Source organism: Benincasa hispida, chromosome 1 (assembly GCF_027475165.1).
Source record: "Benincasa hispida cultivar pf3 chromosome 1, pf3_genome.v1.1, whole genome shotgun sequence".
Lineage (NCBI taxonomy): Eukaryota > Viridiplantae > Streptophyta > Magnoliopsida > Cucurbitales > Cucurbitaceae > Benincasa > Benincasa hispida.
In genome coordinates, this window is record NC_143478.1 from 31,327,332 (window position 1) to 31,347,876 (window position 20,545).

Here is a 20,545-nt window from a genome sequence, read left to right on the forward strand (position 1 = left end):
GCATTTTAAATTGTAAAAATCAAATTATGAATACAAAGAAAACATAAAAATGTTGTTTTCAGAATTTATATGGTTTAGATCATAGAATCTAAAAACAGTTTTCTGAAACAGAATTTAGATTGTCTGTCAAACATATATTAACCGAACTCGTTAAATTTGAAAATATAAAAACAGATTGTGAAGCAAGGATAGAATTTCTAGATTGACAATCCATGACCATTTTCTTTTATCAGCATAGAATATATTATTTATTTATTGATTTAATAATCTATATTTCTTTTTTAGGGTATGTGTTTGGTTCCTTTTATGTGTGGTTTAGAGGAAATGTTAGAGGACAAAGGGAATAAAAATTAGTGTATAAATGAAAGAGGAAATATAATGAAAAGGGCATTGAGTCCTGGAGAAGAAGTGATGAATGCAACATTTCAATAATCAACCAATCCCTCCCGTGTGTGTTAAAAACCCTTTATAGGGTTTCTAAAATTTCTTCCATTTCCTTTTTCTTCTAAAATCTCTTCTACCTGTTTTTCACCATTTTCCCCACTTCTGTTTTTGGCTCTAAATCACTTCTTTTTGTGTTTGGGGGGCCTTTTTATTTTATTTTATTTTTCCATTTTTGAACCAAAAACAAAAACTCTCTTTTTCTGGGGTTTCTGGGTTTTGAGTTTTTTATGCTATTTTTGGTTTTTAAGCTATTTTCTTTCTCTCAAACTTTTTCAAAACTCTTTCTTCCCTTGTTTGTTTTGTAAGATATATACATAAATCCATTATTGAAGCACCCATTTTTTAAAATTTTGGCTCTGATCTGAACAACCCTTTAAAAGAAAAAAAAAAAAAGAAAAAAGAAAAAAAAAAGAAAGTGAGTAAGAATAGAAAAAAATGGTGAGAGGAAAAGTAGAAATGAAACGGATAGAAAATGCGACAAGTCGGCAGGTAACGTTCTCAAAGAGACGAAATGGACTATTGAAGAAGGCGTATGAACTATCTGTGCTGTGTGATGCTGAAGTTGCTGTCATCATTTTCTCACAAAAAGGCCGTCTCTATGAATTTGCAAGCTCTGAGTATGTTTTCAATTTCTTTTCCTTTTTAAGTTTGAATAAATGGTTTGGTCTGCAACTATTATATATCCACCCTTTTTTCCACTCTCTGAATCAAACCTACTTCCTGTGCTATACTTTATTCAAGTTGTTGTACTTTTTTTTTTTTTTTTTTTTTGTGATTTTTTGAAGATTTTCCGGAAATTTTAATCATTTTCCCCATCTCTGATGAAGAGACTTATTTGGTAACTTTTTAGGTAGTAATTGGTGCTAAGTTGGGTAAGTATGTGGCAACTGATCCCTTTATCCTTTTCTATCATTTAATTTCTTGATTAAAAAAACAAAAAAGCTTGGAGGTCGATTTTATTTTATTTTATTTTTAGGCAAGTAGATTTGAGAGAGTTATGTAGCCTGTGTTTGTGTAATCTGAGTTTTGGCTCTGATTTTTTGCAATTCTCTCTTTTTTTTTTTTTTTTTGGTTTGTTTTTGGTATGTGAACGGTTCAGACCTTTATAAAAAGAACTTATTGATCCACTTTGTATTCTAAACAATCGTTCTCTGTTGGTATGAACTGGGTTAAGTAGTCAATGAGAAAATAAGTTAATTTATAAGAGGATTTTTAAAAATAGAAAAATAAGAAAAATTATTTATATAAAATAACAAAATTTTAATTAAACCAGAGAAAGTTCATAAAAGTCTATCACTATTTTTTTTACTATTTTTTAAATAATTTAACATTTGTTCTATTTGTAAAAAGTTCTCTTAATTATATAGTACTGGGAAAAGAATTAGAACATAGAATTGCATAAAGAGCCAATTTACATAGTTTGTATAATTTCTATTTGAATAAATTGTAATTAAATTTCATTTATAGGTTATTTTAAAACTATTGAAATATTATATTATTAGATAATATGAGATTTTACCTCAAAATTAATTGATTCTTGGATCCATGGTGAACCCAAACGAGACACCATCTTGGAGATTTTACATTGAAAAAGTCTAGATACCTTACAAATTTGATAAGATAGATGGATTATTCCTTTCGTTGTCAATTGGTTTTCAGATGTAACTCATGTTAATATGTTATCTAATATATAAATGAGTTCAAAATGAATATTATATGTATTGTTTTCTTTTTGCTCTATGAATATTTCTGTTTATTATTATTATTATTATTATTTTGTAAAGTTTCTAGAGAGAAAATATAGTTGCCTATAAATTAACAGCCTTGACACTTCTTCTAAATATTATTTAGTGAGGATAAATGTCTTTCTAGTGTTGGTCATCACTCTCGTTCTTGATTGTCTTGCTTGCTTCAAAAAAATAAAAATAAATTAGCATGTCTATACTATTCTTGAGAATTAAATATCATATTTACTCTAGATAGTTTAAAATTAATTTTATTTTAATAAATTTAAAATAAAATACAGTTTATTTTTATTACTTTAAATATTATTGTTAATTTGAAAAACATAAGTTTTTTAAATTCATAATTGGTAAAACAATTGAGAGATTGAATCAAATTTTTAGATGATTTATTCCCCACGGATGAGCTATGCTTGGAATCTATATTGTTCACTTTTTCTATTTTAATTTTATTAACCATATATTTTTTTAAAATCTTCATCTTTATTGTTTCTTATTTTTTTACATTGTGAATAATAACATTTTAAAATAACAAATGGAAGTGGTTTGTTTAGTTGTTCTCGGCTCAAATTTTTCACATAACATAAATAAAAGCATTATCTAATAACAGTTGACTTACAAAAATTTATTAAGATTTTTTTTAAACAAAGTATTATATAAACTTCGAATATTAAACTTACAAAAATAATTTTCAAATAAAACATCTATTTTCTTTCTGAACATAGAAGGTTGGAGAACAAGAAATTAGAAAGATATCAAACAGTTTCTCAAGGGAAAAAGAGGAGGAAAAAAAGATATCAATCAGTTTATGTATGCAGTATGCTCATACATACACATAAATAAAAGAAAGTAAGAGCAAAAAATTAAACAATAAACAGTTTCCAAATGTGGTTCTATCTATTTTTTCAAAAGAGTAAACTCCAAATAAGAAATTAGAATATTACCGAACGAGTGCTTCCTAACTTGTATAGAGTTCTTGAAGTAAAAAATCATGTATTCTGCATATAAATTAAATTTTATGTTGCTATAATTGTTGGATGATATAATATGAAATTTGTATTCATCCATTAGCTTAAAATGTGTGTGTGTATATATATATATTGAATTGTAGAGTAAATATAAGCATAATAGAGTTTGTAGGTAAGTAAAACTGTATAGGGATAGAGACGAAGAAATAAAAATGAGGAGTGAATAGTGAAGTGGGTAGTACTATACACTGTAGGAGATGAAATGAATTGGTGCAAGGGGATGAATACTTAACCTCTTTTTTTCCCCCCCTTTTTCAAGTACGAGTGATGTTGAAAATGAATGGACAGAGTGAATAGTGTTGTGCAATAAGGATAAGGATGAAAAATACTAATATATATATATATATAGCTCTTAAAAATAAGTTGTTTCAAATACAATGTTAAAACTTATTCGGAAGTACATATTTTGAATTGTATATGAACATATAAGCTGCAAATGAATGTGTTGTGGTTTTGGTTTATACTATTGTTTCAGGATGCCAAGGATTGTGGAGCGCTATCGCAAATGTGCAAGAGATGCCAAAAACAATACCAAATTTGATAGACAACTTCAATTACAGGTTTCTTCCCCATCAAAACAAAACCAAACTATGAACATCTTCTTCCTCACAAATCATTCACCTTACTCCCATCATATTTTCTTCTTTCATAACTTTGATTTAGTTTTTGGATTTTAAAATATTACATTTTCTCTTCTTTTATTTTTTAGTTTAGTTTCGATTTAATCTCTATGTTTTTTTAATAATAGACTAAAGAATAAGAGATCGAGAGGTACATTTGGATATCTCGACTAGGTTGATACATTCATAACATTCTCATCATGTCATAAAACCAACATCTCAATATTTTTAAATCTTACCATTCTATTCTTGAGGTTTTAGTTTAACTTTTAAAATTAATAAATAGAAAATCAACCTAAATAATAAGGTGAAAAATTATACTCAAAAGTCAAGGGTAATAATATATAACACTGACCAAATGAAACTAAACTCAGAATTTGAAGTTAAAAGAGCAATGTTTAGAATCTTGAGGCAAAAAATGGAAAACAAACTAAAAACTAAAAGACAAAAAATATATTTTCAAAGTTGCTCATTCACTTTATGATAGAAATAAATAAGTAAATAAGTATCACAAAACAATCGAAAGCAAAGTGATATAAAATAAATGAATAACCTTGAGCCAATCATATCATTCTTTGTATTGGATTGAACTTATTATTTCATAGACTTTTGCTTCTCAGTTCTTAGTTAAGACTAAGGTTTTGGTTGCTTGAATTCATCATTCATGCTCCATTTTCGTTTAGCAGTCAAGGGTTGAAGCTGAAAGCATTAATAAGAAGATGGAGTTACTGCAACTTTCTCACAGGTAAATTTTTATTCATTTCATATAATTTAAATTAATCTCTTTTCAAATATGGAATAATGTTTCTATATATGTATATAGGAAGCTATTGGGATATGGACTGGATTCTTGTTCCCTTGATGAACTTCAAGTACTTGATGCTCAGCTTCAACGAAGCCTCTTCCAAATTAGGGCCAGAAAGGTATAAATATACGTTTTTAATTCATTATAAATATAAACCCTGTGAATTGAGGTTTGTCTCGTTGGTCTCTCATTTTTTCAAAATTATAAATTTAGTTCTTAAACTTTTTTATTTTAAATTTCACTTGGATGCACAAAATACAGAATTGAAAGGTGGATACGTATTAGACACTAAGATTTAGTATTAAATAGATAAATATTTGATTTAGCACTAAACAGCTAGTAATTTCTCAAACTACTATTGCCCCTAGATTACAATTTTTTTTCCTTCATTATTAATCAAACATGGTTGAAAAACATTGGTCCAGTTTAGTAACCATTTCGTTTTTTTTTTTTATTCTTCAAAATTCAATTTATTTCTTCCTCATTTCTTACAACTATTTTCATATTTCTTAAGTATGATAATTGAATTCTTAGTCAAATTCCAAAAATAAAAATAAGTTTTTAAAAGCTATTTTTTTATTTTTCAAAATTTAGCTTAGTTTTAAATCGTTGGTAAAAAGTAGATAATAAAAAAAGAAATTTAGAGACAAAAGTAATGTTTATAAACTTAATTTTTAAAAATAAAAAACCAAAACCAAATAGTTAAAAAAAAAAAAAAAAAAAAAAAAAAAAAAAAAAAAAAAAAAAAAAAAACTCATAAACTTGAAAATGTTGTGTTCTAGGCTCAGCTATACAAGGAGCAGCTTCAACAACTACAAGAAAAGGTAATTAATTCAGTTCGAAATGTCTTAAAACCTAATCATTTTGCTAATTTCATTATTATTTTAAGATCCAACACTTATTTTATGTCCAATTCAGGAAAGACTACTTTCCGAAGAAAAGAAGAAATTGTCTTTAAAGGTGAATAACTCTTTCGAGCTTGTTCTTTTTTTTTTTTTTTTCTTTTTTTCTTTATATATATATATATAAAATTTTGTGTGCTCTGTTATAATTTCTGTACGTTAAGTTGAGTTATGCTGCATTTTCCTAATCATTTATTACATGGTGGAAAAAATTTGTAAGCTATAAAAGTTAAGGTGGAATTTAGAAAGAAATCATAAACATAGTTTTTAAATTTTGGCAGAGATCATAGAGGTGAAAATATAGGTGTATAGAAGCCCATCCCTCACCTTTAATTTGGAAGGATTTTTAAGCAAAATACTTTCTTGTTTATTCATTCGTTTCATTTAGATGCAGCTATAAAACAAAGGTACATTGAAAAGTATAGAAAATAAATGTAAGTTATTATCCGTCCTTAACAAATTTAATATTTCTGCCTCCACCTCCTGTTTTATTTTTTTCATTAGTAATTGATTAATCAACACTCTAATAATTTTTTAATAGACCGTGTTTAAAGATTTAAAGCTCAAAGAAAGCTAGTATTTGATAGCCTGTTTGCTTCCGTGTTCCTGAGTTTACGGTCTCGTTCAATAACTATTTGATTGTCATTTCCATCTTCAAATTTATTTATTTGTTATTTATTTTTTATAATGATTTAGAAAATCAGCAAGATTTTGAAAACTATAAAAAATAATTTTTAAAAATTTATTTTTGTTTTTAAAATTTGGTTAAGAATTTAAATAAAAAAGATGCAAATCATTAAGTAATAGAGAGGAAATAAATTTAATTTTCAATAACTAAAAGTAAAAAAGAAAATGGTTTCCAAACAAAGTTTACAATGTTTGGTCTGAATGTTTAATGTTTTTCATTTTTCTAAACGAATTTACAATTGTACTGGAATTTTCAGGAAAAAATATAAATAAAAAAACAAAGTCTCCTGTTTTTTAATCTAATTTCTTCTTAATCCTAATTAAAAATTAAAAATATTATTTTATAATTTATTTTAGTATTCAAAAGTATAATAAATATCTAAAAATAAATTAAATATAGTTTTTATTATTTAATTTTATGAACTTATTTTCACCCTAAAGTATATATTTTTTAAATTGTAGAGAACGTCAAATAAGAGAGGATTGTTTTCAAATATAGAAAAATGAATTAAAATATATACAAAATATAGTAAAATTTCATAATCTATCAATGATAAATATTGATAATAATAGATGTTGGTAGAAGTGTATCTATCATTATTATGAAATTTTGTTATATTTTGTAAATATTTTTAATAATTTTGTGATTTGAAATAATTGAAATAAAAAAGAATAAAAAGAAACCGTAAAACTCTTATCCAATAGTTTCAATTGAAAAATGAAATAAAAATTTTGAAACAAGAGACGATCAAATGTTTCCCTTGAACATTTAATAATTAAGTTAACTTGTATAGATCTGTTAAAAAGGATTAAACATTTATTTTTCATTTTTTAAACAAAAAAAATCATACATTTGCAAATAATTGGAAAAAAGATTGGAGTTGGGTTGGAAGTGGAACTATAATTTAAACTCATCTTGAAGAATCTACATATATTCTCTGTTTCTGCATTAAAAAAAATGAGATAATCTGAATGAAAGTATTTAACTCTTATATGCATCCAGAACTTGTCCAGCGCTTGTCCCTCAACGGTCACATTTTTAATTTTTTAAACAGAGCTTTAATTAATATTCAAAACCATTGAGTTTTAGTCTATAATTTTTTTTTTTAGAATATGTGATATTATTATACAACAATAAGGGGATCTCACAACTCGGGATCAAGGCATCAAAGCAACAAAGCACAATCAAAGACAGAGCAAGAAAACCAAAACAAAGACAACAAGATAAAACCAGAACAAAACCAACACAAAAACGAAAACCCGCCAACCACCAGGAAGAAAGGCAGAGAAGAGCCCAAAACCCCACAAAGAAGGGGCTACAACAAAATAGAGAACAACGTGAAGTTCAAAAGAAAAAATATCCATATACATACTAGATAAGATCAAGAATGTTAACTCACCAGGAAGTAGCACGAGCACGAACTATAAAACCATAAGGTGAACTAGAGCAAACACTGACCTTGGTCGACTTCCATGCAGTCGTTGATTACGCTTCTACTAGATGTAGTATATGAACACACAACAAAACACGTAACAACTTACTATGCACCCCCTTACCCGACCCCACTCGACACAACTAACTCAACTCTACATCCCAACCAGCCACCCGATGCGTCGAACCCAGTTAATGCAACATACTAGACCACACCTCTTTCCCAAACCCACACTCAAAAAATAAATGATCTCGCGACTCCACACCTCTCCCACACAAAAGACACCCCCCTCCTCGACCCCCCAACAACACACCCCAACTCCTCAACCAATCTCGCATATCCAACCTATCCCTCACTGTTAACCACACACAGAAGGAGTCGTGCGAGATACCACCTCTCGCCCACAAAGTACCAGCCTAAGACACCTAGGACGACGAGGACGTATATCTCCCAAGCACTAGCGATAGAAAATCGACCACTAGCATCCGACACCCACACCCAATAATCCTCTCCCCTCACCCTAGGCCCCATTACCTAGATAAGACCCCAGATCTCAAGTAGCTCTTAAGACACTGTAGGCCACTTCCAACCTCCCTCGCCACTCATGAACTCCGACAACCGCGTTTCCAAACTACTCCTTGCATCATGAACCACCTTAGACCTGTATGGATCCAAAATTACTCCCTCCGGCAGCCAAGGATCCCACCAAATAAAACAAGATCGTCTATCGCCGATCATCAAACGAATAAAATGTTTGAATCTATCTCTACTTTGCAAGATAGCCCTCAAGCACAAAGATTTCCCAACCTCATTCCGAACAGCCCACAACGATCGCCTGCACAAAACATACACCTCCACCCATGCCACTCATAGTGACCCCGATTTAATTAAGAGAAGCGAGAGCAGCTTCATAATAGCAACCTGGTGCCAAGAGACCATATGCTTCACACCCAACCCTCCCCCCTCCTCATCCCACGCCACCCGTGCACCACCCCGACTCACCACATTATCCTTCCATAAATAACTTCGTAACAGACGATCAACCTCATGAGTTACACACGCAGGTAACACGAAGATGCTGCACCAAAAAACCTGAAAGGACTGTAAAACATACCTAACAAGCTACAATCTCCCAACAAATGAGAGGGACCTCGCTATCCAGCTTCTAATACAAGTTGTAATCCTCTGTATCAAAGGCGCACAATCCACAGCCCTCAACTGATTCACCGATAAAGGTAAACACAGATATCTAACAGGCAACGAACCAAGAGAGACACCCATATATGCAGCTAGTTCCTCCGTCTCCCCAGACTCCATACTTGCAACAAACATGGAACTCTTCCCAACATTTGCAACTAACCCAAACAGTTCTGCAAACTCTTACAATACCTACCTCACAAATTCCAAAGAATCTCTCTCAGCTGCACAGAAAATTATCAAATCGTCTGTAAAAACCAAATGAGTTAGACCTAAACGCTCACACCAGTCATGGAACCTAAACCATACAGGAGGTTCAACCTAGACAAGACCTCCATCACCATCACAAACAAAAAAGGAGACAATGGATCCCCCTGCCTCAACCTTTTCCTACCAGGAAAAAACCCTTCAAGCGAACCATTAATCATCACAGAGAACTTAGGTGAAGTAACACAAGCCCTCACCTAACTAACAAACTAAAGGGGCGTACCTATAAACAACAACATACCAAACAAAAAATCTCAATTCACCGAATCGTATGCCTTCTGAAGGTCTACCTTTAACACACAATGCGACTTCCCTTTGCCCTCCTTATAGCTCCCTACGAGTTCCTGGCACAATAAAATATTATCGAAAATCGACCTATCCGGAACAAACGCAGACTGATTATCACTGATGAAATCAGGCAACCACAACCGCAATCTCTCAGCTAAGATCTTCGAGATACATTTATACACATGAAATTTTTTATTTTAATATTTTAGTCTATAAATTTAATATTTAAGAATGGGATCTCATTCAATTATTTATTTATTTTTCTTTAATTTTTTTCCCAAATATTAAGTTATAGTATCCAATCACAAGAAATTTCTGTCCATGAAATCTCTTCGTCAAAAGAAATTTTAGTGAGAAGAAACATAACCTAGAGAGTTTAGATGAAGAAAAGAAGTTTTTAGAAAATTCTTTATTATACTTAATTGTATTCTTATTGGTCATTCAAAGTTCAAAATAAGGTTCTACTTATCACAGAAAAATAATAAATTTTTACTCGATAAAAATGAAATATGCATGTAATAACCAGTGAACAAAATCATTGAAAGAAAGAAACAAAATAAAAAATTGTCGGTTTTCTTTTCTTTTTGTTGTTAATTTGGTCGTTAGCTGCAGTTAAAGGAGTCAAAAGAGTTTCTTGCATGCTACCTTCTCTTTACGTTTAAACTCATTATTAACAATTAGATTGGTAGCATTTTTAAGAATAATAATTTAGTGTATAATATAATTTAAAAGAAATTGTAAACATAAACTAGTCTATCGACGATAGACTTCTATTTTTGATAAACTCTCAAGTCTATCAGTGATGACTTATATCATTGATAGACTTTTACTAGTGATATGGTTTATCATCGATAGATTCCTATCAATAATATGGTTTATCATTGATAGACTATTTAAATTTGATCATATTTGTAATTTTTTTTATATTATGTATATTTGTTAATATTTTGAGTCTAATGTCTATATTTGTAACTGTGTCGTTATTTTACTTCAAACCAATAACTTTAATTTTCACTATGTACTCGCAGGTTACAGCTCACGGTGCCGCCGCTATGCACGGCTGCCGGAGGAGCCCAACTTCGGTAGTCAACACCCAATTGTCAATTTGATCGTACGTGGATGACATATATATATATTCAACGTTACCCAAACACAAAAAAGCTTTATTATATATATATATATATATATATATATATATTATAATTCATTATATATTTCCCTTGTAATTCGATTTTTAATAGTTCATGAAACTAATAAACATCTGCCAAATTGATGTAATATTCTGTTCCAACTTTTATTATTATTATTATGATTATTATTAAAACTTTCATATTTGAAACAAGTTTTTGAAATTTTAATTTCATGTTTAATAGTTTCTAGAAAATTTTAAATGTATTCTGGTGACTTTAGTATATATATTCTTCAATTAACAAATCTATCAAATATAAATTGAATTTTATTTGTATTAGAACATTAAGTTTTCACCTAAAGCAAGCATAGTTCAACTAATATTTATTATGTGTTACCAACTAAAATTTTTTTTGTTAAGATATCCTCGTTGGTCCATTGTACTTAAAAAAGAAAAAAACTATCAATTTCATGTTTGATGAGTCCATAAGTTTTAAAAAATATCAAATAGACCAAAGATTAATAAGACATAAGAATGTCCAAGGATGGTAGTTCTTTCTTTTTTCTTGATTAGGTTGTTGAAAACTGAAATTTAGAAATTGCAATAATATTTGTGATTTATGCAGCTGTTTCTTTAGAAATGCAATCTGATGTCAATTACTTGGTATATAGTCTGTAAGGAGCTATGTCTTTTGTTTTTAAATTAATGGATTTAGCATTTAAGATTAGTTGTATTAGAGAACTTTTAAAAAAAAAATGATGTATTTGGGCCTTTATAGGGCTTGGAAAATTTTACCGTATAGAATAGACTGGCACCGGTTTGTGCGGCCAACAAGGGTTGAATAATCAATGTGTTTGGAAGAGAGAGAGAGAGAGCAAAACAAAATGAAACTTCTTTTAAAGTTAGAAAAAGAAAATATTGCATTCAAACATCAATCATTGTGTTTTATTTAAGAATTCAAGATCAAACTTGGCATTCTCCTCTATTCTATATATCCAAAGGGTTGCTGACAATAGAAGAAGAATATTAATAATGGAGAAAGGGAAAACCCATCTCTCTCTCTTAATAATGCTAAATTGGTATGATTGAATAAGGTTATGGAACAAGGAGGGGCCTCCCCTACCATTTCTCTCATGTATATCACTTCTCCAATAGTAGCAATTTTGTGGCCTTGTGCATCATGTTGGAGAGTGAAATTTTTAAATTTCATTACTACTTCAATATAATAAACGTACCTATATTTCTTCACATTTATGTAAATCAGAGATCAATGTAGTTTGAGAAAATTATATTAGAAGATGTTGTGGTCCAAACAAAGTCCAAAGTCCATGGGTGGGCGAAAGTACAAGTGAAACCAAGAGGCAACATGGATTAACGGACATTCTAAGAGAGAAAAATTAGAGTCTCGTGTTCTGGGCTACCAAATTGGCTCAAAGAATAATTGAGCCAAGCTTAATACTCTGAGTTGACTAGACGAGCTCAATGTTGGCATCCTGCAACCTCAAGATCCACAATCTCTCTAACATCATTAGCACGTTACATGTAACCATAGGCAAGTGTCAGATGGAGGACAACCTCGAGTCCTGCAATCACCTTGACACCATCGACGTTATGTGTGATAAGAGGAGAGGACAGAGAAAGGATTTATAAAAAGCTCAATTTCAAAGACTCCAAAGGGGGAGGAGAGAGAAAATAATCTCTAAAAAAGATCTTATACTTAGGTTGAATTATACACTTTCTATAATAATTTAGACATCAAAATGTGGTAGGCTCGACACCACATTAGTGTGAGGATTAGAAAAAATGGATCAAAGGTCAAACTGATAAGGAGCTTGCAATAAGAACGATTGCTGACGAGATATGAAGTGAAAAAAGAAAAGGGAAAGTATGATTTTAGGGGACATGAGGATGTGTGTGGGTTTAGTTAGTGTTTGTCTGAATGCTATTTAGAGGCAGGAAGCAGGATATGCATAAAAACAATGGCATCACTGCAATTCACCATAATCATATGTCCACCACTCAAATAATGTCTCCACACCCTTTCCTCTTAACTTTACAAACTTTTGAATTTCAAATTTCTTATCTCTCTATCTGTCTATCTCTCTCTCTCCGTTAATATTGCAGTAGTATTATTATTAATTTTTTATGAGGCAGGGAATATTATTAATTTGTAAGCAGGGAATCTGCAAAGTTTTCCCCAAAAACTGAATCTGAAACATCACATTGTCCTAGAATAATGTGCACAACAATTTTCTTTATTTTTTTTTAACCTAAGATTTATCAAAAATACCTTCTTTGTTGTCTTTTTAGCATTTCACTTTGTTCATATTATTGGACGAGTATGCAAATAACATGCGGACTAAGGGCTCTAATTAAAAATAATTATAATAACAATTCGACAAATTGGAATCTAAAATAGTTGGGAGGAATTGAAAATTATTTCTAGAGAAAGTTTCCAATAATAATAAAAAAAAAAAAAGGGAATATTTTATGCACCGTATAATATATATAGATCATTGAATTGATATAATAATAACGAAATATGGTAATTTAGACTCCCTTTGGGAGTATCTGTGAATGAGATACTTTCTTTATAAGTCCTTCTGAAAAAGACATATTAAAGCGATTTTGTAAAGAACTTTTGAATTTCTTTATAATATTTTCTTATACAAACACAAATTAAAAAAAAAAAAAAAAAAAAAAAATCTTTTTTCTGGTGAAAGTAACATTAAAGTGTTTTTTTTAAAAAAAAAAAAATCAATTCTTTTCCCTATATGTATGAAATGAAAGCTTAAATAATTTTAAAACACTTCTTAAAGTTAAAAAAGAAGTTTTGATAGATTAATATTTATTCTTAATCACTTATAAATTATATTTACATACAATTTTCTTACTACAAATATATATTCCCCTCCGAGTCTTTGAACATGTTTTTTTTTTCTTAGTTGCTAGCTAATTAATCTTTGTTATTTTTTTATTCACTAAATGTCTTCATTTGAGTAAGTTTTTCTCAACAATATATTATTACATAAAACTAAATATCTCTCTATACTCTAAAGTCTAAAAATGATGGTTAGGAGAGTTGGACATGGATCCTATAAATATGTTAGATGATATAATATTAACTTTACCTTCACTTAGGGATGAGCATGAAAGACCAAAAAATCGAATCTACCGATTGAACCAAAGTCAGTCGGTCGGTGTCGGTTTGGAAAAATTCCAAATAAAAAATTTTCAAAAAATTTTAAAGAATAAAACCGACCGACCAATTGACTTTTACTCATCAACAGTTAAGGTCGATTTGAATATTTACTAAACTAACCATAGTCGAATCAACGATGGTTTGATAAAAAAAACCAACTCCTGAACGATGCTAATTCTTAGCTTCACTCATCAGTTTGTGTGTGGTCCAATGCAATGAGATATGTATATGTGTTTGAAAGTGGGATCCAAAACTGAGCACTTTACAGGTTTACACTGTCCTTAATATCCCTCTTTCTGCTTACTCATGTCTCATATCCAAACAATTCCCTTCCTACCCTACTCTTCACATGCATTTCCTTTCCCACACTATAACATATATATTTTTATATATTATTCCTTTCCCCCTTTTAAATCATATACTTTTTACTATCTTTATCATATACTTTCATTTAATCTTTTCATACCTTTTCTCATAAAATCTTGTATGGATGCAACACAAAAAGCTTTTGCTTTTTCCCTTTCTCTAACTTTACTGTCAAATTGATTCCATTCCTTTCTAAACTATACATGATTGGAACACTTATTACTATATCTATCATACCCACTAATAAAAAGGAATGTTTTTTTTTTTTTTTTTTATATAAGTCTATTATGTTTTTCTAAAATTTATTTACAAAGAATGTCATTAAAAAAATTAATTATCAATAATAAGTGAGCTATTCAAGTGCTATTAATAAGAATAATTTATTTTAGATAAATAAAAATAGTTTGAAATTTATTATTAAAAAATGTATGGAGATTATTTTTTAAAAAACAATTTATCAAAATTATTTTAAACTTATTATGAACAAATAAAGATTAAGAAATAAATTTATCATCGGAGAGCGATAAAAGTAATGGAAATAATATATAATTTTGCCACTTTATCTTTTCGAAAACAGGATTAAGACATATTTAATAGTACAATAGTAGTGCCATATTTGAAAGACCTCTTGTTTGCTAAGATATGCCACATTTGTATAAGTTATTATTCATAAACATGGTAGAAATTTGAAATAGCTAACTATTTGAAACAATATTTTAGATTTTTCTATTTTTTTTTCTTGGAAATAGTAACCTTAACCGAAAAGTTTGATTAGTATAAAATAAATTTGTACTAAAAAAAATTTAACTAAAAAGGAATAAAATTTTAAATGCAACCATAATTGCTAATGAGTGAACAAAATGTAAGAAAAAGATTTAAAAAGTTTTGCTGTTACTTATGAAACGATTTAAAATATTAAAAAAAAAAAACTTTAGAGTCTCAAAAGTTCTATAACAACTTTTTGGGTTGTTACCACCATATAAAAGGGTCCATTTTTCATTATTTTATGTAATCACTTGTAATTAGAATTGGTAAATTTGATTTTTTTTTTTGCAAATTAATTACAATTCAATTCTAACATCATTTTTTTGGTTGAATTTCTTTTATGTTCTGATCAATAAATAACCAAATATTGCGTATGATTATAGAGTAATATATATAAAACTGAAATCATTTAGACAACTTGAGTAATTAGAATTTGAGTGCGTGATTATTTTTCTAAAAGCATAATAATGATTATATACCGAATATATAGATGTACTTGAATTAATTATGGTAGGTCCGATCTATGTACCTAACAATGAAAAACAACAAACTAAGGAAACAAATAATTTTTTAAAAAAAAAAAAAAAAAAAAAATCTCATAGTCTCATCCTTGGAATTCAAAGTTATTGGAGGTTGGATGAGATTCCAAATCCTTGGCATATCAATTTATCCTCAAAATGTAGATCCTAGAGATGGATATTTTCTTTACAAAGATTCAAATTCAATTGCAACTTCAAGCTAAAATACAATAATAATTAATTTAAACGCCCAACCAGGACCAACTAATTTTTCCTTTACCTGCTTGGCCACTTCCATCACGACATAATTAAATACTTGGCATTATTACACTAAGATAACAACAAATCAGCTAATTAATAGGTTAATTCCTATATCATTTAACCATCTTCTATCGTATCTTTGAAAATGGAAGGTTTGCATTCATATTCAAATCTTTACCTAAAGAAAAAAAACGATAATATATTATCAACTTTGTACTTAATTAATTTGATTCATCAACAAACAATTTAATTAAAATTTGTCTTTAAAGTTTAAATTATATCATTAAAATAAATGAGAGGATGCATCTCCAAGAGTTAGGAAAATAAAAAACGGATGAGATTGGTATTGAAGATGTTTTGAAATTTTAGATAGGATATTATATACGATCAATTTTTTAGTTAGTTAAGGAATTGAAGATGTTAATGTCACATGAAAATAAGAGACGTTGGAGGCCTGAAATTGAATAAAATATTTATGATCCAAAAACAAAAACCATAACATTATTATATAAAGCTTTAGCTTCCCGGCCCACCTCTGCAGACTGCAAAGCCAACCAAGTGTATGTTCACCATCCTATTTTACTTATTCCCTTCGGCCATTTCAATTCCCTAGACATTATTTTTTTTAAAAAAAAGAAGAATTAAATTCAGAAAAAAAGAAAAAGAAAAAGGTTTATGGTTTTTTTTGGGGTTTGGGTGCGGTAAAACTTGGGAGTGAGTGTAAAAAAAGTAACACGGAAAAGGGGAGATAAATTTAGAGAGTACTGAGAACAACAACAGATCATACTTCTGGGTGTACTTAAATTCCTGAATTCTAATGTTACTGCCTTATATAAATATGCTTCATTTGATCCGCTTTTTTCGCTTCCCCTGCACAGAATCTCTCTTTCTGACATTTTTCCTTTTTCTTTTTTTCTTTTTTTTTTTTCTATATAACAAACAATCTTTCTTTCTTTCTGTTTACTCAAAAATTGAAAGAGCAGAGAGTGGAGTTTGCCGATTATGGGGAAGCAAAGGTATTGGGGCGGACAAGCAACTAAAAAAACACCCTCAGTTTCTACTAAAAGAGTAGTTAAAAATGATTTGGATAATGAAGCTTCTTCTTCTTCTACCTCTGCTGGCTGTATGTGTGCTGTTTTTCAGCTCTTTGATTTTCATCCTTTGAATCACCTCCCTTCTCAATCCTCTGTCTCTATCAACCCACCGCCTGACGACCATATTTCTAAAGGTTCTTTCTTTTTTCTGTTTGTTTTTTTTAATTCCCCTTATCAAAAGATCGAATTTTGAATTATGGGTTTGCTTGAAAATCAAATTTTGTGTAATGGGTGTTTGCCAAAAATTTCAGGCACTGAAGCACCACGAAACAGTTTGGAATCAGAGGAAGAAGAATTAGATATTTCTCCATTACCATGTACGAAGACGACTCCAAAACAAAAAGAAGACACCCTACGTTTCCCAGTAAGTATTAATTATTTGATTGTTTCCAAGAAAATTTATACATTGCTATAGCTTATACAATAAATAATTCTATGTGGTTGTTGCAGAAGGGTATTGTTCAGATCAAAACCAAAAGTAACGGAATAGCCAATAATTTGTCGGCGGGGAACGACTCTCCGAGCACCAAAACGCCAACTTTAGTAGCGAGATTAATGGGTTTGGATATTCTTCCTGAATCCAACTCTCCCTCAACCACACCCAGAAATGGTTATTCAAAAGCCAAAAAAAGAGGCGGGTCTCGTTCTTTGCCAGAAACTCCAAGAACATCTTGTGAAAGGAAATCAAATGTGGATAATTATCACCACCGTCTCTCACTTCAAATCCCCAATTACGATAATAAAGAGAATAACGCAAATACAAATCCAAGTCCAAGTCCAAGTCCAACCCATTATGCTAAAGAGATTGTGAAGCAAATCAAAGAAAGTGTTAGTAGAAAAGCTGGTCTCAACGATATTACCAATTATAATTACAATACAAGAAGAGATCAAGATATCATTAAACATACCAAACCCAAAAAGCTCTCGTCATTATCATCTTCTTCAGTATCTCCCAGACAGAGAGTATTGGAGCCGAAGAATAATTTCAACAAATTACACACTCAAAAAGTTGAAGGCATTAAAGAAGTGAGTTTAGGCACGACGAAGCCGAAGAAGCAGAAGGGCGTGAAGAGTGCAACAAGGGTGGCGGCGTTGAAAAAGGGTAATAAGCGAGAGGAGCCATTTGTAGTTCCTTCCCGAATCACAAAAGCCGCCATTGATGCTCCTCTTAAGAAAACTCCATTGTCTAATCAGCTTTTCAACTTCGGTTCTGTTCCCACTACTATCCTCATCAACAAACACCCTCCATTTTCCTCTCCCATCAAACCATCTTCTATGCAGGTACATTTTATTTTATTTTATTTTTCTTTTTCTATTTATTTGCTTCATCTCAATTTTCTATTAAAAAAAAAAAAAAAACAGTAATAAGACTTTTCATGTATCTTAATTAAAAAAGTTACAAATATATATTTTCTAAAATATGTTACATGATAAATTTTTATTATTGGACAATTATTTGGACCACACAGGTGTAGAGTAGCTTTACAACACTTTTTTCCCCCTTTTTTCATATCCTTATGCATGTGTGGTGACATGTTCCACTCTATCATTTCTTTTTCAAATTAGTTAAATTCTAACTTTAGCTTTTTAATGTTTAAAGAAGTTTATATTTGAATCCTCCCATTTCTATTTTGATTTTATCACCAAAAAAAGAAAATTATCACTTAATATCTACATCATTAAAAAATGATATGAAACTTCATATTCCTTAGATATTATTTTGTTAGAGATGATAACAAAGTAATTTAATTTTTAATTTGTTATCTTGTTCTTTTTTCTGTTGGGTCTACAGCCACCGTGCAAACGAAATCAATGTACGGATGAGACAGGCGATAAAGAATCAAAACGATACTTGCAATCAAATAACCACCAACACCTCATCCAATTGCCAACCAATAAAGACGGCAACAACCCCAAACATCACATCACAACCACCATCGCCGCCACGGCCGCTGCCGCAAATTGTAGTGACAACCGTGAGATCACGGCAGAGCTGGATTACGTCAGACAAATACTCCTCCGCCGTAGTACTACTACTTCCCCTACAGTGTACTCCTCCGTCTTCCTTGAAAATTTAAATTACAACAATGCCCATAATTATAATGTTTCAATTTCCCATAGAAAATTACTCTGCCACTTGGTGGAAGAGTTGTTGAAGCCATACCTCGAAGTTAAACCATACCGGTGCCCGGAGTCGGCGGAGCGGTGGCCGGATATGGTGGAGAAATTGTGTGAGAAAGTAAGAAAGTTGCCACGTACCAAGTGTGAGGTATTGGAGGACATAGATGGAATAATTGAAAAAGATTTGGACATTTTGGGAATTGGATTTGAGGACGAAAGTGAGGGGATGGTGAAAGAGATTGAGGAGTGGATCGTTGAGGAACTTTTGAAAGAAACGGTGCGTTTTGTTGAGACAGAGATGGCAGGATAATCACGTGGGAGATGCCACTTGGAAGCTTGGGACCCACATAGCTGGGGTAAAGATGCAGCGTTGGAATTACACGTGGAATGTTGACCCACCAGACAAACACTCCGATTTTTCGCTTCTGAAAAGGCAGTATTTTTTTTTTGGCAGAGGAATCCCATTTCTCCTTCTATGTACAAATTTTTTTTATTTCCTCTGTGAAATTCCCAAAAATTACAAAAGAAAAAAAAAAAAAAGAAAAAAGAAGAGATGCTATTTATGTAGTAGAGTAGCAATGGAGAGGAAAATATTTATATCCTATAACATAAAATTTAGTGTAAATTAATATTTTAAAGTACTGTTTTATTGATCCAATTCGTTTTTATTTTGTTCATACGATAATTGAAATGTTGATAATATAAATGATATATTTGAAATAAAAATGGGTAACTGTGTGTTGTGTGTGGTGGGTAGTGCGAGGAGATTATTATAATAATAAGAAAATTAAAAAGAAAATAAGAAAGGCAACGAAGTTCAATAGATTTTGTTGGGAGGATGTGAGGGAAAAAAAGTAATAGGAAAGAGACAATCATTAAAAGATGAGATCATCCTCACATAATTAAATTATTATTGTGCCTTTTCAAGCCAACCGAAAGTCGTAAAACACTGTAAATTTATACATATCCTAAATACAAATGCTGACAACTTCAGACTCTGTGTGCGAGAGAGAGAGAGAGAGATTCTTGGACCACCTTTGTATAGATTGTTTTCTTGTGAGGGTTACCTTTGCAATATGAGCAACGAATTTCAAAATGTTCATACTTTTGGTTTATGTAAGGTTATATATATAAATATATAACCCTTTTTTTTTTAATAAAAGCTATTTGTTTTACCAATTGAATTAAAGATGATCATAATGATATCTTCTCAAAGAGGAATGAGGTAGACAGTTGTTTCTTTCAAATCATCGCTACCATAAAATAGACACAAAGAATTGAATCAATGGATACAACATTGAAAATCTCCAATAAAATGTCTTGAAAAATAAAATATTGTTTTGTTTTTGAAATTTAGTTCAACACTCTATTGTGTAATTTTAGATATTTTTATACTACATATTATACATTATAAAGTTCAGTAGCTTAATAGTTTATTTAAATTTAAAAAAAGATAACCTTCTGATGATAGTTTATGGGCAAACTTTTCATTAAATTTAAAATTCCCGTGGCAAATTTAAACTTTTCCACCTTCACTTATGTCGTTTAGGTTTCTTTTTTTCTTTTCCTAAAAAAAAAAAAAAAAAAAGTCTTGGGGTGATATAATATATATTCAAAAGATTAAAATAATGGGGATAATAAGAAAAGGTCTGTGGTATCGTGCATGCAGAGAGAGA

The 20,545-nt window shown here is 30.2% G+C and overlaps 2 protein-coding genes across 2 annotated transcripts; both read left to right on the plus strand.

Annotated features, from left to right (window-relative positions):
* Positions 1-330: 330 nt before the first annotated feature.
* LOC120074113 (MADS-box protein AGL42-like) lies at positions 331-10,752 on the plus strand. The gene is made up of 7 exons (XM_039027142.2): positions 331-1,061; positions 3,690-3,774; positions 4,521-4,579; positions 4,658-4,757; positions 5,422-5,463; positions 5,558-5,599; positions 10,442-10,752. Exons 1-7 carry the CDS (start codon positions 880-882, stop codon positions 10,520-10,522), a joined length of 591 nt encoding a protein of 196 aa, XP_038883070.1. The 5' UTR covers positions 331-879; the 3' UTR covers positions 10,523-10,752.
* Positions 10,753-16,507: 5,755 nt separating this feature from the next.
* LOC120073400 (uncharacterized) lies at positions 16,508-19,527 on the plus strand. The gene is made up of 4 exons (XM_039026243.2): positions 16,508-16,882; positions 17,000-17,112; positions 17,199-18,029; positions 18,541-19,527. The coding sequence occupies exons 1-4, from the start codon at positions 16,657-16,659 to the stop codon at positions 19,177-19,179; spliced, it is 1,809 nt and encodes a 602-aa protein (XP_038882171.1). The 5' UTR covers positions 16,508-16,656; the 3' UTR covers positions 19,180-19,527.
* Positions 19,528-20,545: the final 1,018 nt, after the last annotated feature.

Bases quoted from the DNA above. Each gene is read 5' to 3' on its own strand.
- LOC120074113 (XM_039027142.2), top strand. From the start codon at position 880: ATGGTGAGAGGAAAAGTAGAAATGAAACGGATAGAAAATGCGACAAGT. The intron at 1,062-3,689 runs GTATGTTTTCAA...CTATTGTTTCAG, and splicing joins TATGAATTTGCAAGCTCTGA to GATGCCAAGGATTGTGGAGC. The intron at 3,775-4,520 runs GTTTCTTCCCCA...TTCGTTTAGCAG, and splicing joins ATAGACAACTTCAATTACAG to TCAAGGGTTGAAGCTGAAAG.
- LOC120073400 (XM_039026243.2), top strand. From the start codon at position 16,657: ATGGGGAAGCAAAGGTATTGGGGCGGACAAGCAACTAAAAAAACACCC. The intron at 16,883-16,999 runs GTTCTTTCTTTT...CAAAAATTTCAG, and splicing joins TGACGACCATATTTCTAAAG to GCACTGAAGCACCACGAAAC. The intron at 17,113-17,198 runs GTAAGTATTAAT...TGGTTGTTGCAG, and splicing joins AAGACACCCTACGTTTCCCA to AAGGGTATTGTTCAGATCAA.